Source organism: Ceratotherium simum, chromosome 28, assembly GCF_057802395.1.
Source record: "Ceratotherium simum simum isolate JZ-2026a chromosome 28, ASM5780239v1, whole genome shotgun sequence".
In the NCBI taxonomy this organism is placed as follows: Eukaryota; Metazoa; Chordata; class Mammalia; order Perissodactyla; family Rhinocerotidae; genus Ceratotherium; species Ceratotherium simum.
In genome coordinates this window covers 28,537,028-28,556,545 of record NC_141927.1, presented here as the reverse complement: position 1 = coordinate 28,556,545, position 19,518 = coordinate 28,537,028, and the positions used below count along the sequence as shown (strand labels likewise).

Here is a 19,518-nt window from a genome sequence, read left to right as displayed (position 1 = left end):
CCTTTCCTTCTTGACATCCTTTGTATTTAGTTATGGTTGCTTTAGTCAAGTGTCTCAGTGTGCTGTTTCTCTGTCTAATGTGACCAGTCCTCTTTTTTCACCCTGCCACTTAATTTTTATATATATATAATATATAATAGAGAGTTAATATATATATAGACTATAGATAATATATATATATAGGATTCTTATATATACATATCTTTTGGCCCTGTACACCAAAAGCTCTAAATAGGCAATTCTTCTGCTTCCAAAAGATTTTTTTTAGACACAGCCTAAAACTTGATTAAATATGTTTAAAATTTTAAACTTAGTTTCCCATATAAAAATCCTATCTCCTTAACTTGAATTGAAGTTTAAAACCAGGGATTGTTTCTTCCTTTTTTTCTGTTCCCTTCTACCCCAGCCCTGTGCTGATTACTTAAACCATCTCTCTTTGCTCAATCACCACTGTTTCTGTTCCTATTTTGCCTTTGAAATCTTGTTGCTTCAGGATCACGGTACTTAACAGACAAATCAAAATGGTGACAAGTGAGAATGAAAGTGATAATTTAAAAACCTGATAAATACTATGTCATTTTATTTCAAAGAAGGACTCACAAATTAAGGTGCGGTAGAATGTGGGATCTTTTGTTTCCTGCACATCCTAATTTTACTTCAGAAATATTCTTTCCCTTGCTTAATAGATAAATGATCCTGTTCTGTTCACTCAGTGGATGTTGAGTGGCTGCTCTGTGCCAGGCCCTGTGCTAGGGACTAGAAGTACAGTAATTTACAAAAAAAAATATTCCTCTGCCATTAGCTTTAAGTGTACCATCTTCAAGGTTATTTGATTCAAAACAGCTTTTGGAGCCTGGTCAAACTGTTTCTTCATTCAGTAGATATTCATCTGACTATCTGCCATGTACCAGGCAGTGTGTTGGTATATATGAGAAGTGTATTTGAAGCTATCATAAAATGCTGTATGTTATTTTCTCTTTAACAATTTTTCCTTTAAATATGATTAATTATCTACATTCTGTTATAGTACTCAAAATACATTATATTGATGCAAATTTAGAGAACTACAACGATGCTATTTTAAGCAATAATTCTGTCTTCTCCATTCCAAATCTCTTTTGATGTCCTATGATGAAAATAATAATTCTGTTTCATCTCATGTGCCTCTGGTATTCAAGTGGTAATGACTTCCTGAGCACTAGGTTGGAGATGACTGTAAAGCCCCATACAGGCTCATCAGAAAAGACTGCTGTGATTTCTGTGAGATCCTGGGGGGCCCTCCCTGCCCTAGGCTTTTGTATCCCACCTCACTTTAATTTTATTTCACTCTCATCACATATACAATATCTTCACAAACTCCTTTTCTCTCCACATATCTGGATTTACAAAAATCCGTCCATGTTCTCAACTATGAGTATCTCACCAGCGTATTAGCCAAATGAAATAAGCCTGATTCTACCATGAAGTTTAGTAAATCAGAAGTTGTAATAGTTTTCACTGTAGATACATTGCAATGAAAAGCCATTAATGGATAAATTCAATTAGTTACTGGTACAAAAGATTCGTTTGTCCTGAAAGTTTTTCCGTAACTGGCCATTAATTCTGAACTATTTTCTAATTAAATTAAATGTAAAAAGAATATGGAATTTTAAATTACAATAATTTACATATAATTTGACATATTTTTCAAAGTTCTTTCACATACTGTATCTCATTTCATCCTGATGAAAATACTAATTGAGATTAGTTTAGTTCAGTATCACTAACCTCACTTAACAATGAAGAAAATAGGCCCAGGCAGCTTAAATGATTTGCTGTAGCTCACTTAGCAATCTAATAAAATACCAGGGCTTATAAGGAGCCCACTGCTCATTGAAGCTTTCATAACAACACTAGAAATTTTAAATGGTAAACTTGAAATCAAAGTTTGGTAACATTAAACACATTTTTATAGCTAATTTAAATTTAGTTTTTTGAAATGCATTCTAGGTATTTTCCTGTTTTCGTCACATCTTTAGGCTCCGTTCGGCACTCAACCTGCTGTCGGTTCTGCACTGGCAGAAGGCATATCAAGTCATTATATTGGTGCTCCATATACACAAACCACTTTCCTGGGTTCAGCCTCTTTACCTCTAGTTATTGACTCTTTGATCCTCTCTATTCTTCTCTTACTGCCTGAGCTCACCACCTTAGGGAATCTTCCAGAACTTGATCCTAATGACTAGAATACAGATCCCTTCCTGTCCTGTCGACACAAATCTTTTCATGGCACCTGAATTGCAGTGTAGCCTTCCAAAAATGTTAGAGAATTTAAGAGATAAAACTACCTCATTTGCACAGTAAGTTCAGTTAATAATTAAAAATCAACTAGAGAATTTTTTTCCTACATTCTTATGAACAAGAGATAAAGGACCACATAATAAGTTGGAAGCAGGCCTTCTCAAAAACTTGTTTGAAAGGGATATTCTAAGTTTTTATCAGATTAACTCAAGAATCCATATCTTCTTCATTGACATCATGACACAGTGATTATAGTTAACAGTGAAGATTCTAGAGCGCTGAAGTATTCTCATTCACACGCAAACTTGAATCATGCTCACTATATTGTATTTATTCAATATTCAATAGGATTCAATTTCAGTAGGATTAAAAGCATTGTGGTTAAAGCTCTGTGGTTGACTAGGAAATTCCATTAAATAAATGACTTTGCTCTGAGCATTCCCAGTTAACCATGGTTTTGTAGCATCACTGAGGAGGCATTAGCAAGCTGAATTCTAAATTCTTATATGCAGATTGAATTTTTCTGTCCCTATATTTCTATGGCCATAAAAGTTTCATATTGGCTCAATCTGCACAAATTATCACGTGGTTATAAATATTAAAAGATCAATATGCCTAGGATTATCAAGAAAGAGCTTAATAGAAGTTCCACATTCGCTTTTCGCTATGAGAGGAATAAAACAGCAATAATTTTAATCCATTTTCTCCACCCCCTTAAGCAATAGTAGTAATTTCAGCTGTATTTTTTAGGTGCTTGGTACCCCCAGAGTTATCAGGCAGTCTCAGTGGCCTTAGTACAGAATAGTAAAGAGCACACACCTTGGTGTCAGCTAGTCCTGGGTTGAAGTCCAAATTCTGTCATTTATTATGTAATTTTGGGCAAATCATATAACTTTATAGAGTTACTATGAGAATTTATTCAATCAGCATTCAGCATTGCTAATGACTCACTATGTGCTGGGCAATTGTCTAGGTCCAGGGAATGTATCAATAACAAAACAGATAAGGTTCCTCGCCCTTACAGAACCTATAGTCAACCAGAATTTTCGTAAAGTTAAATGTCTTAAGATACATGAAGCTGTTAGCACCGTTTCTGTCACATAATAAGCATTTAATAAGTATTAATAATATCATTAATTCTTCCCAAGCCATTAAATGGATGGTTCCCCAGAAAGTATAACAAAATTATGCAAAATTGGAAGGGAGCCTCCTTTTACCACAGGAACTCTTAGGTATAGCAGAGGCAAGGGAGTTGGGCTAGTTATAGTCTCTTGAAGCTGTTTTCAGTCAAATGCAAAAGCACACAACTGTGCAGGCAGAAATTTCTTGGACAGGAAACAAAAAGCACTAACTTTCATAAAAGAAAACAATTATAAATTAGACTTCACCAAAATTAAAATTTTCCATTCATCAAAAGACATCATGAAGAAAATGAATAAGCTGTCCACAGACTGGGAAATATCAAAGCACAGTTTTATTGCTGCAGGAAATCAGAACTGCTTTGTCTCCTTTTTAAACAAGATGATTGTTAGACCATTTGCATGGTATGGGGACAAGTTGCCCTGCTACCAAAAGGATTACATTTACCTTTTTCCTAGTATTTGTGTAGGTATCCGTAGTGACTTGACAGCCTAGGATTTTCTTGTCTAAATCTGCCATCAACTTTGGATTTTTTTACCTGAAGGAGTCTTTGAAGTAATGTAACACCTTCCTTTTACAACAAATAGGAAAAATATTAAGGATGTCATGTTACTTCTTCAAAGTTGTTTAACTAGTCATTTCAGAACTTGAACTAGACCTTATTAAGTAAGTGGTCCCTCCAGTACCCAATGTCTTCTTCTTTATTACTTTGCTTCAAAATCAGTGGGAGATAGTATGTGGGCTTTATTCAGAATATTTGTTTTTTTCTTTCAGCTAGAAGAGTTTTCTCACCTGTTTATTTTAAAGTTGAAAACTTTATTACAAGATTATGTTTGTGGGTCATTTTAACTCTGAAAAAATAGCTCTTTGATAATTGATATACTCTTTAGCCCTTGGTTTTAGGATAGTAAAGTAACTATAATAATTTAGGCCTCAGTTACTGTCATAAAGAGGCTCCTATAGATCGTGATCTTGATACTGAGCTTTTCCTCATTTCAGATAATCTTGAACTATATCTTTTTTATCTTCCAGCACTTGGTATTCTGTTCTTCTTTGATTCTCATGAAGCTTTAAACCTCTCACTATCTCAGATATGTTGTCAACAATGATCTTTAGTGTCATTAATTGAGTTTTTAAAAGGAAAATTTTATAGTTAAAAATCTAGGTTATCTTGTATAGATTTATTGTTGTTGTACAATTGTGTCGATTTATATTTATGCAATTTTTATGTCAACTATAGCAGTAGCAGCAATAATGACATGTGGCTTAGGGGTTTCAGAATACTGCTTTTTTTTTTTCTTTACTCATTTAGTATGTGCCTATGCTTTTCCTTTTCCGTCATACTGAATTTTTAATGTGCGTTAAGAAGCTGCTATGTGAGATAAGAAATAGCGATCTGAGGGAAACGAAAGCATTCATTCTTTTAATCAACAAATACTTGTTGAATTCCTTCCATAGGCCGGGCATTGTGCTAGGGAAATTGCTTACTTTTTTCATTTTTTTTCCTCTAATCTTAGGTGAAGATAAGTTGTAAAATTATGTATTTTAAATGTCTTTGTATGACATGTGAATTTAAGACAACACAAAACTTTAGTGGGTTTGAATTGGAATTACAAAGAGACATAAATTGGAGAAATAATTATCTGGCTTTTGATTACGGTTTTAATTCTGCATGTAATACTTGGCATCACTTGTAGATAAATTCTATTCAGGATATTACTATTTTCTTCTCAGAACCAAGAGAATTTTTTCACTTATTTATTTTTAGAATTGTCAGTAATGAGGTTATTTCTTAGGAAATTGGGAATTCATCGGATATTTTAATTCTGAATGTAACCTCTTTAAAGTTGATGAACACATGGCCCCTTAGATTTGAAGTGGTGAGGTAATCATTTATAAATTAAGCCCCAACCACTAGCATTCAAAATGGTTTTAAAATATGATGTACTATATATACACTTGATTATTCACCAAGTAGCATAAGGTAAAAATCTTATTTTCTTCCCACCCAAATGTTTTAAGTTTATAGGTCTCCTTTTTTTTTTGGCTGAGGAAGATTCATGCCCTGAGCTAACATCTGTTGCCAATCTTCCTCTTTTTCTTTGCTTGAGGAAGATTTGCCGTGAGCTAACATCTGTGCCAATCTTCCTCTATTTTGTATGTGGGTCACCGCCACAGCATGACTGACGAGTGGTGTAAGTCCCCGCCTGGAATCCAAACCCGAGAACCCAGGCCGCTGAAGCAGAGCATGCCAAACCTAACCACTCAGCCACAGGCCTGGCCCCTATTGGTCTCCTTTAGATACTAATGGAGTACTACAACTCTACCAGTATTCACTCATCCTCAGGGAACCAAGAAAAGAGTGAAGGCCATAATACCATGATCACTTTTAAGTAGTATTTGAGCCGAGTTATTATTTGATTTTTTTATGCCTGTATAAATTAGAATTTTCACAATGATAAACCTGACTTGGAAAACCTTTTCTGTTATAGGATACTTTTTAAACATAAAATATCTTATATCCTTTCTTCAAGCTGATACATTTAGTATGGTCCCTAAAAGAATTTTTCTTCTTTTCTCTCCAATAATAAAGAACCTGTTTTGGTTCGGTGCCCTGATATAAAATCCATGTCCTCTGTAGAGTATTTGTTACTCATGGCTCCCGTTCTAGGGTAGGTTGCTCTCTATGGGAAAAATTGTGGTAAGGGAGAAATTTTGAAATGCAAAACAGAAAAATGCCATCCAACCTCTGATGCTTCAGCAAGAATACTGTGTTTAGAAGTAATGCTTTTTAACATTTTGTATTAAGGTATAATTTACATACAGTGAAATGTTCAGATCTTAATGTACCATTCAGTCAGTTTTGATCAATATCAAAACATAGAACATTTTTATCACCCCAGAAAGTTGCCATGTGCCCCTTCCCAGTCAATACCCGCACCCTCCCTCCATCCTGACTTCCAACAGCAATCATTGATATGATTTCTGTCACCACAGGTTAGTTTGTCTATTCTGGAATTTCGTATAAATTAATATGTATTTTTTGTATTTGGCTTCTCTCACTCAGCCTAATAGTTTTGAGATCATCTCTGTTGTTAAGTTTATCAGTAGATAGTTCCTTTTTATTGCTGATGATACTTTTTTAAAACAGGCAAGAAATAAGCAGATCTTCTCTGAGTATCTTAATTGACACATAACTATTATTAACATCATGGCTACAAACCTGTAGTAAGAATGGAGGGGACAAAATACCCTCAAATATTAATATTAAATGACAGTACTCCTAACATTCAAACAACTCTCCCACCTTAATTAATATTATATGCATCAAGAGTTACTCTTTTGGGAGACTCTAAATTATTGTATTAAAAACAGAGATACTGGGGGGCTGGCCCGGTGGCGCAAGTGGTTAAGTGTGCGCGCTCCGCTGCGCCGGCCGTGGTTTGCTGGTTTGGATCCCGGGTGCGCACCCACGCACTGCTTGGCAATCCATGCTGTGGTGGCATCCCGTATAAAGTGGAGGAAGATGGGCACGGATGTTAGCCCAGGGCCAGTCTTCCTCAGCATGAAAAAAAAAGAGGAGGATTGGCAGATGTTAGCACAGGGCTGATCTCCTCACAAAAAAAAACAAAAAAAAACAAAAAAAACAGAGATACTGGGAAAGTTCACTTCTGCAATTACAATGGCCATAGAACTGTCATTGTTTCCTTCACTTTATAGTTCTGCTTTGACTCAGAAAGTAAATGTGAAAAATAATTCCAGGTGGGGAGATAGTGCCTAAGATATCTCTATTATCAAAACATGCTGGAAGGAATGCTTTCATTGTTTATCAATATGGTGATGCCTGGGGAACTTTTAGGAGCTCTTAAAATTATATAACGTAGACATTATGAACTCAGTCTTATTATTAGAAACTCACTTGGATCCATAATTTATATAAATGAGGGGAGAGTAGATACAATGAAAGCAACATCCAGCTTGCATTTTTTTTCCCTGAAAATTCTAATTGAATTCACCTAAATTTTGCCATTTTAAGGAAAGATTCATTGAGATTCTGGGGAGCAGCAATAAATTTAAGCAAAGATTATGCTGTGATTTTAGCAAACCATAGTAAATTGTGTGCCACTAGATCTAAAGGGTGGATTTTTACTCTCTGCTGTTGTCTTTTTCAAGAGAATTCTATTCTTACCAAAAAGGAGTCTGAATTTTGACAAAACTAAATAAAGGAGAGAATTGAGCTGGCCTTTGGCTAGTCCATCTCAGTCCTTACCATCTCCACCTTTAAGATTCTAAAATAAGGAGCTGCAGAACCACTAAGTCACATACCAACAGCATCACAACAGGCACTTTCAATGTTTATACAACTGTTCAGCAAGGGAAAGAAAAACCGTATAGCACTACAGTGCTTGTATCAGTCCTATGGAAAAAGGAAGGCACTCAGATGAAATAAGAAGTTTTGCTAGGTTACTGAGAGAATATTAATCAAGTTTTAGATTATTCCCACTATCTGAGTCCCTCTCATCTACTTATTTTCTCATTTCTTTTGCCTTTCTGCCCACTACTAAATATATACACTTTCTTCTCCCCTCTCATACTTAGTTTTCTCCTTGTTGTTGTTAGTGCCCAATGAGTCAATTTCAACTCCTAGCGACCCTGGAGTGACCCTGTGGACAGCAGAGCTGAACCCTGCCCCGTCTTTTGTGCCATCCTCTCACCTTCCAGCACTATATCAGACAGTGCTCCGCTGCTATTCACAGGGTTTTCATGGCCAAGTTTTTGGAAGTGCGGGTGACCAGGTCCTTCTTCCTAGTCTCTCTTAGTCTGGAAGCTCCACTGAAATCTGTCCACCATGGGTGACGCTGCTGGTATTTTAAATCCCGGTGGCATAGCTTTCAGCATCACAGCAACACGCAGCTGCCACAGTATGACAACTGACGGATGGGTGGTGTGGTTCCGTGACCAGGAAACAAACCTGGGCTACAGCGGTGAGAGCACCGAACCTTAACCACTAGACCATCAAGGCTGGTTTATTTTTCTCCTTATGGTTCCTCAATTATTTTACCACGTTCGTATTTCATTCTGATACTTCCAAAAATACTGAAATGAAACTTCTCTTTAACATGACCTACTTTAGTGTAGAATTTGGCCTAAGTCTTATTTCTCATAAAAAGGCAGTTCCATTTGAATTACCAAGAGAATCTCATTTGTATAATTTAACCCATAAGGAGGACTTGCAGTGCTATCATACTAAGCCTCAAAGATATATGTTCTAAACTATAAAGTCGAATAACTACTTTTAAGCAGTATGCATGAATTCTTTAAGCAGTTCATCATCATTTTAGTTGTTGTAATTAATTTTATTTAACTGCCAATAAAGTTTATTGCCATGTGGAAAAAATGAGAATATGGCCCTTGTTCCCAGTGGATTATGAGTAATGATACCAGTTTAATGTTAGAAGGGTAAAGAGATCTTAGGTTGTGAAATAAAGAATTGTCAGCTTGAGGGCCGGCCTGTGGCTTAGTGGTTAAGTGCGCGCGCTCTGCTGCTGGCAGTCTGGGTTCAGATCCCGAGCGTGCACTGACGCACCGCTTGTCCGGCCATGCTGAGGCCGCATCCCACATACAGCAACTAGAAGGATGTGCAACTATGACATACAACTATCTACTGGGGCTTTGGGGGAAAAAAATAAATAAATAAATAAATAAAAATTAAAAAAAAAAAAAAAAAGAATTGTAAGCTTGATTTCCCAGTAAGTACACGCTGCTTGAAGGGTTTTTGAAAAGCCCTACCTGGGACCAGCCTGGTGGTGCAACGGTTAAGTGCGTGCACTCTGCTGTGGTTGCCTAGGGTCCGTAGGTTCAGATCCCGGGAGTGCACTGATGCACCGCTTGTCAGGCCATGCTGTGGTGGCCTCCCATATAAGGTAGAGGAAGATGGGCACAGATGTTAGCTCAGGACTAATCTTCCTCACAAAAAAAAAGAAAAGTCCTAGTTTAGCAGAAATTAAAGCTGATAGGAAATCATTTTTCCTCCTCCCACGTATTTATGGTTCTGGCTAATAAAAATTACATTTTTCCTTCCTAGTTTTGGAATTAATGTTTTTGTTACTTAGTCAAAATGTTCTCATTAATAGTGCTGTTTTTATTAACATGGACAGCAATTTAAATTAGAGATTCAAACTTAATACCATTATCATTTGTTTTTTCTACTGATGTGATTTTAAACCATAACTCTAATTTTTACAAGAAATAATTTCACCTTCCTCTCTCTGAAATTGGAAATGAAGTCATGAATTGTACTTAATTGGTAAGACCTATTCTTTAGGGGACATGGCCGTATAAAGTAGCGGGAGCAGGAGCAGACTCCTAGCTACTAATTTTGCCAACAATACAAAGTTTTATAATATCCACACTATATTGACATAATTTAAGTAGATTTATTCAGGATTTAAAAGGCTTTACATGGTATTGTTACAAAAGAAGGGATTATGGTGTTTTCAAGAAAACTTTTAATACTCACGGTTGTTTAAGAGTTCCAGATTATCAAAAATTTACAAGTTTATCCTTTTTTCTTAAAAATAAAATATATTTTGAATACTATACAGATTCCCATCATATCAGAGGAGGAACCAGTTAGGACAACATAGAATTTTAGAGCTGGAAAAGACTTTTGACATCATCTAGTTTAACCTTAGCATTCACCTAGTTCACTAAAACTCCTATCGTCTCAAGGATCTTACCTTTCCTGCACTAATTTCCAAAAATTGGAGAATCTCTAGTCCCCAATTCCTTTTGCTGTATATGTGTAACTGTCTTTTCATTCCCTTATGATACTTCCCATATTCATGCTAATGATTGCAGCTGTGAGGATTATTTCATTGATTCTTTATGCCCAAATTAACTTAAGAAAAGAATAGTCAGTCCTATGCAGGAGCACAACTTTTGTTTTAATACTTGGCAAAAGGAAAGGTGATTAATTGAAAGTTTTAGGAGTAGTCGTAGTAACAGTCAATCATGTCATTGATATGCTGGAGGACACATACTGCGTGGGCTTTGCTGTAGTGTTTTGAGCGTGAGTAATACTCCTCTTATTTTTTTATTTTTTTTTTTTAATTTTATTTATTTATTTATTTTCCCCCAAAGCCCCAGTAGATAGTTGTATGTCATAGCTGCACATCCTTCTTAGTTGCTGTACGTGGGACACGGCCTCAGCATGGCCTGAGAAGCGGTGCGACGGTGCGTGCTCAGGATCCAAACCCCGGGCCGCCAGCAGCAGAGCGCACGCACTTAACCGCTAAGCCACGGGCCTGGCCCAATACTCCTCTTATTAATACGAAGAATACTACCTACCCTTTTGTAGTAGAGAAGCAAGAGTGGGCAAGCACAGCTTTTCAGTTGTGGGGCGAGGGTGGGGCGGTGGGGGGTTGGCGGTGGGGAGCAATGGGCAGCATGTTGAGGTTCTTTGTTCTGTTTTTTCAATTCTGTTTCTCATTCATTAAGTCAACAGGTATTTATTTTGCATACAGCATGAGCGAAACACACTGCCAGATCTGGATGTACAGCAGACAAGATCCAGTCTCTGGCCCCAAGGAGCATATGGTATAGACACATAGCATAGGGCAATGCTAGATAACTACCTGCAGAGCAGGGAAGATACGTAAGATCTCTAACAACCCTGTGTCGCTCCACCACTGCACAAGCAATTTGTTAACTGGCCTTCCTCATGGCGATACAGTGAGAAATAACTATTACAACTAGTTGTGTGCATTTTGGAAATGAAAAATGCTATAAAAGAGCTGAATAATAGAAAACAAGATTAAATTATGTGGTAGGAACAGTTCTTATAGGTCTGCTCAGTATTTATGTCATCATGATAGGACTGCTACCAGGGAAAAGCTAAATTAGGTAAATACGATTGCCTCGTTTTTGCAAAGTCAAGAAAATATCTGTATTAGCAAGAGAGATTGTGAAATTTTATATTATTTGGGGTATTACATGAGCTAAATATAGTTGGAATATCACATATAGTGTGAAGTTTCCACATATCTACAGCTTCTATTAAGAATATTCTGCGTTTCAATGTTTATTTGAAGTATTTCTCTTAACAGTTTTTAAATGCTGCCACTATCCAAGATTATTATTTACGAACAGGGGTTATATTCTCATACTCAGAAACTACTATTTAAACTACATTTAATTTGTATAGGATGAATATCTATCCTTTCTGTGATTAACCTATCAGTATGTTGGGTTTGGGGGAGTTTTTATTGGTGATTTATCATGCCTGATTCTTTCTGATTTTACTTATGTTTTTGAAGTTTGTTAGTTCTCTCAGAGGACTAGGATACCAATTTATATGCCATTCCACAGCTTCAGAAGATGAAGAATTTATAGAATTGGGCATTTCTTTCAGGTGTTTTTATGTGGTCATTCTTACAGCAAGATTGAGATTCTCAAACTGTAGGAAAAGGAACGAGTCCTTTTTTGATCATCATTTAATGTTCCATGACTATGAACTAATCCTAATTTTAACATTAGCACTGTTATGTTTTTAGCAGCATTTTTCACCCCAGTTAAGTGAGACACTACATCACAGTGTTTAGCCTGTGGCATAAGAGAAGACAGATAACCTGTCATTGAAATCATGATCTTACATCTCTCTTTCTTCTGAAGAATATAATTTTTTTGGTCTCAGTTTGTAATGAGACGGCTCTCTAGTTTAACTTCATCACACCCAAACAACAAAAATATTAAAAATTTAACTTTATGTGCGTGCCATTTATTTTAAAATATATATTAATACAATTATTACATGGTAAAGGGATCTTCATTTTTTATTGTCTTCCCCTGATGTACCAAATTTAATAATATGGAGAACTTCCACACAGTTGCTTCTTATTTTATTTGCTCCCATATATTGGTGCTTTGGTCTCTATTGTCCTTTGGTCCTTATTATATTATCTCTGTACATTTCCATTTAGTGTTTCTCTTTAGAATAAAGAGATAGAAGCATGAAAATTAATAACCCATGCATCGAACATTTTTGCTGTGCTTAATAGGAATGAACAATTAAGCTAGAAACCTTAGTGTTTAGTACTGTTTTCAAAACTCGGTTATTACATATATGGTCACTTCAGTGATTGAAGAAAGTAAGTATAATATGTAGTAAGATAAAAACAGGATGACTAAACCAATGTTTTTAAAAAAAAAAGCATATAATGTCTGTGCATTGCATGGCAGAGTATTACCAAAATTTGCCTAAATAACCTCTCATGATGTTTTCACATTTTATGGGAATGCTTTGGCTATACTTGGATTTGAATCTTCATAATGACAAATGTTCTTAGTTATTTTTTTAAAACACACTACACTATTTTTAGAAAGTTATAATTCATCTTCCTGCTTATATTTGTGCTAAGTTTGTGAAACTGTACTATACTATTATGAAAAAGGTAAAAACTTTATATATACTTAGATTTTGAAAAGTAGCATTGTGTGCATTTAAAAAAATTGGTAAATTGTGGCACTTTGGTAAAGGAATGTGCAATTATAAAGGTTTATGTCATTTTAATTTTTTTTTTTTTTTAATTCCCAGGAATTACTCTTACTAGGCCTTAGATGCAAAGCCAGACCCAATTTGAAGACTAGCACTTTTTTCCTACTGGTAGTTCCTGTTTTTTCTAATTACGTAGAACATTTAACTTAAACCATTCTTTGCAATGAGTTTTAGCTTTCCTCTTCCATCCTAATCTCAAAAACTTTTAATTTAAATACCATTTTAAATTAATCCAGTGGTAATTAGAAAAGCATTTTAGGTACCGTCACCATTTAATTTGGTGCCTGACTTTAATTTTCTGATAAAAATAACTAAATTCCTGAAAAAGAATATTCAAACATTTTAGTTTTTATTAGTTATAACCAATTGAGTAGTTGATGTCCTTATAGTCATAATCTCTCTTGAAATCTGGAGCTGCCAAGACAACTAAGTACACAGCTGTGCTTAAAATACCCCCATGTCCTCCAAAGAGAAATGACAAGAAGAAATGGAATTCTGTATGATAGGCTATTATATATACTTCTATTAGGTTACCAGTATTTTACTATGATACATCCATGGGTAGTAGAAGCAAATGAAAACAAATATACATGCTTTAACATTAGATGTCAGCATCAATATGGATTATGCATAAGCTATTGCAATAAAAAATATTCATTGTGCCTGTATTTGAAGAATTCATCTTAGATTTTCTATAGATTTTTTCATCTAAGGCTGCACAATCATTTTAAATGTAAAGACAACAGAATATATGAATAAATGAAATGATAGCCCTGTTTGCCATGGATTAAATATTCTGTTGAATTTTTTGAGGGGCATTGGCTGCTGCATATTATGACATAAACTAGATTGTTCACAAGCCACATGTAAGTCTTATATACAAATCACAGCATTTAGAAATTATACATCTTTCCCTTTCCTCACAAAATGAGTTCAGAATTTACAGTTCAAATTTTATTATTTTAAGCCGTTATTAAAAATTAGCTAAGATGGATTAAAAGATTAAATAAAATATAGACTATGAAAGAATGCTAATTAATAGTATAACCCCATAAACTATCAAACTTCTGATAATATTAAGTTTCTTATAAAGCCTTAAAATATTTTAGTGAAAAATTAATTACCTGGAAATGAAGGCACTTTATTACCTTAAACTAGCTATTTGTCTGTATAGAAATTGCCTAAAAGCCCATAAAATATTCTTTATCCTTTTATAAATGTATCCTATTTATGTGTTTTTCTAAAGCTTCTTATAATATAATGTAATAATTCAAATGATTTTAGCTGAGAAAATTGCATTACATAATTTAACCAATGAACAACACAGAAATAAACCTCAAGTAACAAAAGTGTATGTGATAACGGCAGAACTGTTAGTCTAAGTTAGTCTACAATCATTGGAGGTTAAAATGTTGTAAAATTTGAAGACTTTTTCATTGAGCAATTTTTAGACAGCTTTTATTTTTAAATCTTATTTTTAATTGGTACTACCTTGTGTTGAAATGTTGGTCAAATATAAAGGCAATCAAAACTATTAAGCCAGCCTGCCATAATTCAATTTTCTTTTGGTTGAGTTTCTTTTAATGTAACCCTAAAACATTAAGAAATCAGTTTTGTTTCTTCTGTGCTCAAGTCAGCCATGCCTGGTGAATTATCAAATTTAAATCAATAATGTGGATGTGCTGCTGTGTATAGCTGTTTCCTCTTCAGAAAATTAGTAGTTGACTTATACGGTGGATTTGGTTCAGCAGAAAAAGCATAGGATAATTTTTTTCAAAAGTTGAATTTTTTCTCAAGTTAAACCTTACATCTTTCTGACATTTATAAGGTTAGGCTAACTTTTTTCCAAGAATGTTTTTCAACAGAAGAATATTTCAAAACGAACAAATGTTGCTTTCTGTTTCGTTTGGTGGTAGTTCACTTAAGTAAAAAACGTATTTCTATCATTTTACTTATTTTTAATTCTTTCTCTCTGGTGGCCATTTTTCTTTCACTAGTTTTAAATGTTTTACTACATGTAAATGCTGTATCATTACATGGTACAGAAAGGAGTCAAGTTTGTTAGAGGTCTACCCTTACCCAGGAAAGACTAAAGGTAAATTCCATGTCAGTTCTTTGGTTTGTTTCTTTGTTCTCTTTTTTAAATAAGATATAATAACCCAAAGGTGTGTTAATGTCATGGCATGAACAATCTTAAATGTAGATCTATTGAGTATTTTGTGATGCTGAATAACAGACTTTTCTCAAATCTTTGTGATGCTAAATATTTTCCTTAGAAGGTTTTGTTTAATGTTAGATTATTGTTCTGAAAGATGTTGGTCCTCGTGGGATTTTTAACAACTGGGAAAACAAATAAACGCATGTATTACAAGTATAAAAATGGTTAATTGTAAACTTACCGTATAATACTGATTCTATTTTCAAAAATGTTTTGCTGTTAAATATATACAACATAAAATTGCTGCCATACTGTAATTGAGTACTTTTTCCTAAATGACCCTGTTATCACTATTCCAGAATTAGAACTTGGGCAGATACATGATTGATTCATGTGTCTGCATAGATGCTTCAAGGTATATTCTTCTCTTGGTGAGTAAAAATATTTTTTCCTTGGCATCAATGCATCAAGATATGAATATACCTGTATCTATCTATTATTGCACATTTCTTATACAGTATCTTCTAATATGCCAAAATTGGCCTAGACACAACTTAAAACTGAGGGTTTGTTACATGTTTTCTAATAGAAAGGTTTTCAATGATATTCATTATGGGTGTATACTGTGAAAAATAGTGAAACTCCCTTTAAAATTTCATATATGCTAAATTATAATTAATATTTTTTCTTTAGCTCAAAAATTACCCTAAATCCAGGGAGAATATCAACCTTTTTCACTGTTGTCAAATCCAGCATAAGGAACAGCCCTATGACACTACAAAAACAGTTGAGGAATAAGGAATAAATGTCTTATGTTACACTTCAGAACAAAGGCATTCGGTGAAGGAAATGAACTGAAGTTCATCGTGAATGCAAGGCTTCTATACTTGACATTCCTCCACGGAAGGGAAGACAAGTGGCAACACCATTGGCCTCACTTTCAAACTGATCTTATGTGGCATATCTTCCACCACACTGGAGCACTTCTTCACTCTATCAGGGTTTTCGGGGTTTTTTGTTTGTTTTTTAATTCATCAAGCCTTTCAGTTTTCAAAAAACCATCTGTCAACATTGAGGTAAAGAGACATAGATTTGAAAATACTTTCTTAAGAGATCATGTAACTATATAACTCTGAATTTAAAAATTGAGGAGGAGGGATCATTTCAACCCACTGCCTCTCACAAGAAACATGTTTTTAAATCTGTAACTGCTTTAGTGTTAACAGGGTACAAAGTGTTTTTTGTCCTGTCTTGTACGCAAAAGGTTCTCATTGATTGGTGATTGTATTGTACCGTATGAAAACAAGTCATACATTGCCTTGTATTGTTTATAATAGACCATACCACGTACCACTTCAGTTTTCATGTTCCAAGTTTTTCAGTGATGCATGTCAACAGTTAGGTCCTAAAATTCTGTGGTGCTAATTCTTCCATATCCAATGGTGCTTTGTGGATGCTAACTGCACACATGCTGAACAAAGCTTGAAGTTTAAAACTTTCCTCCCTTCCTCTGTTTCTATGAAGTCAAATAAAAACTGGAATTTGTCTCAAAGTATCACTGACAATCTAATAAACTGGTTTATATGTGTAATATATATTAGTTTGGATTCTCTATTATTTTTCAGAGAACAGATTAGTTCTACTGGGCACTCATATCAACCAAAAGTACATCTTATTTCATTTGTTCCCCAAAATTTGTTGTATCTTTAGGAATTTAAATCCAGTCGACTTGGTTTCTAAATCAAGTTTAGATTACATCTATAATAACTAGACCTGTCAGACCTGGAAATAAATAAGTTGAGAAGACCAAAACTGTACTGAGTGCCTTTGTCTGTTTTAATATTGATTAGTAAAATTTTATCATCTGGTTGAGCCATGAGATAACATTTGCAATGGAAGCAAGTATGCCTTTAAAACCTTTACTGCAACGCAGATGATATTGAAAAGGCCATTCCTATATGCTGATCTTTAAAGTAAAAGTTCCCCTCCACATGTATGAAAATAAGGACAAAAAAATCAAATTGGAACTTTCCAGGACAAACTGATATCACATGCCAGAATGGCTTAATACACGACCCCAGACAGTGGTTTTATTGGATTTTTCATTTTAGCGTCTGCGCTAAGAATCACAGCAGTAGGACATGTGAAGCTGCTGTCCTCAGGAGGGCACAGGGCTGTTTCTCCTAAGCCAGAGATAAATTCAATATTAAGGCAGTGTGCCAATTTGCATTCTGACTTTGGTATTTTGCCCAACCCTTGGGTAACCTTAAATTTAAAAAGATCAAAATAAATCTATTAAAGCTCCTTAAGCAACAATCACTGATCTCAAATAGAAGATGGTCAAAGGCATCACTCTAATCTAGTGGGTCCAACGGCTGGAACGACATTTCCGTGCCACTCTGGTTCTTTGTTATATAAAGAGTGTAAGGCACAGTAATTTTGCCTCAGATAGTTATTAAATCCTGTCTAACTTCTAACATCAGAAAATGAAGTTTAGAGAAGAGAGCCGAGTGAACACTGGGCTGGCATCTCTGTGACTATCTTGAACAAATGCAGTATTTACTAAATCACAGCCTCTCTCCCCAGATATTTCTACTGTATATTTTTGTAACTACAGGATTCCATTTTATGAAAACTGGCAAATAATAAATGTGCTACGAAATAATTCCAGGTTTTCTTTAATCAAAAAGAGAGAGAATATAGGTAGGTCTATGAATGTTTTAGAGTATCTTTATTTCTGTGGTAATATTTTGCCCGTTAATCAAAAGAAAAGTTCTGATTTTCTGGAAGAATGGGAAAATAAATAAATTGATTTTGGGAAAAAAAATCTACTTTTTAATCTACATGAAAAGATCTCTAATTTTTATCCTCATAGTCAACCAGATTTATGTATGACTGTTCACCATAATGTTTGTCCCACCTAAAAAATTATTCTTCACAAATTTTTTATCAGCGTTTTTAGTATGAAATTATTTTAAAAACTCATCAGCCTTTTATAACTAAAAAGTAATATGAGTAATACAATGAGTACACTTTGTAAGTTGGTTCATTTATGAAAATAATGTAGTCCCTCTCACATTAAGTGAAACCATCATTGAAGTTTTTTAAAAGTTACAAAATTATATTTGTGTTTTACAAAATTACATATAAGTTTAACAACATTATTTTGGTATGTTACATTTTCTGTTCCTTAATAATTTCCCTTGGAGATATTAAGCTTAAGGTGTCTTCTGTAAATCCTTTAAGGAAAGCACTTTCAATAAAGATCCAGATGTTCTCCATTGAGGAACATCTTTTAAAATAAGTTTCATGTCCATTAAAAGCCTAACCTTACTCATCTTAGGGAACTAATTTTTCTCATCAGAAGTTGCGTTGAGTTTGAAAATAGCCAATAATAATATTGACCTTGTTTTTTTTAAGAAAAGAGCAAATTTATAGCCTGATCATTTCAGATTTGTCTTCATGTTTTCTTTCTAAAACTGTTGAAGTAGGTGCCTGCTGAGTTCATACTAAGGCTAAAGTCACTTTTCTTACCCCCACTTTATCCTTGGGGAAGTGAAAAGACTCCTAGAAAATAACCAAAAAGTAGTATAATTCAACACAAAAACAAATGAGTGGTAGTTCATAAGACTAAATTACCCATAAAATGCAGCGAGCACCGCACTACACACATTCTCCCAAAATGGTCTTTTATAGTCTGTGAGTGGCAGCTAAGGCTTACCTTTTTGCAAAGCACGTTTGCCGTCATAAAAGACTCAACTAAAGCCTGGCTCATGAAGATTAAAAGGACTCTGAATGAAAGGGTTGGCCCTGAGTTTTGTGTATTTACAAACTCAGTTTTGTTAGTTCCTCCTGGATAAATACAGAAGAGACGCCTTTTAAACAAGGTCATAAAGACAACACCCTGAACATCAGATATCCAAGGGAATAAACAATTAATTTCCAACAAAAAATAAAGTGTTACTCCTACGGAGTGGGATTGAGAGGAAAGTGGAAGTGGATTTCAAATTTTGCTTTTATACTTTTAAAATTATTTAATAATAAGCATGTACTATTTTTAGGAAGGAAATAAAAGCTAGATAGATTAGAATACCTATATCAACTGGTTAGCACATTCTCTTTCTAGTAGCAAAATTTACTTATAAAACTTAATAATTAACTTCAGAATGTTGCCTGACAAGTATAAAACCAGATTTAAAAAAATAAATCATATTAATGAACAGTAGCATGTTATGATGGGCTCCATGATAGAGACCTTCCAAGGAAACAGAAATAATCACATTAGCTTATCAAAACAGTCACCCCAAGTCAGAGATGGAGATCACTAACAAATCCTTATACTTCATATCTTTTTTTCTAGATTCCATGTAACACCATCTTTCAG

General features: G+C 34.5%; 1 protein-coding gene across 2 annotated transcripts in view; it reads left to right on the top strand.

The window, feature by feature from the left end:
- Positions 1-16,956, top strand: part of PURG (purine rich element binding protein G) — a 36,083-nt gene extending 19,127 nt beyond the window's left edge. For both annotated transcript variants that reach the window (XM_087418487.1, XM_087418486.1), the window contains one exon: positions 15,828-16,956. In XM_087418487.1, coding sequence (XP_087274613.1) covers positions 15,828-15,939 — 112 coding nt within the window. In that variant the 3' untranslated portion in view covers positions 15,940-16,956. The remainder of the gene's footprint in view (positions 1-15,827) is intronic.
- The last annotated feature ends 2,562 nt before the right edge of the window (positions 16,957-19,518 follow it).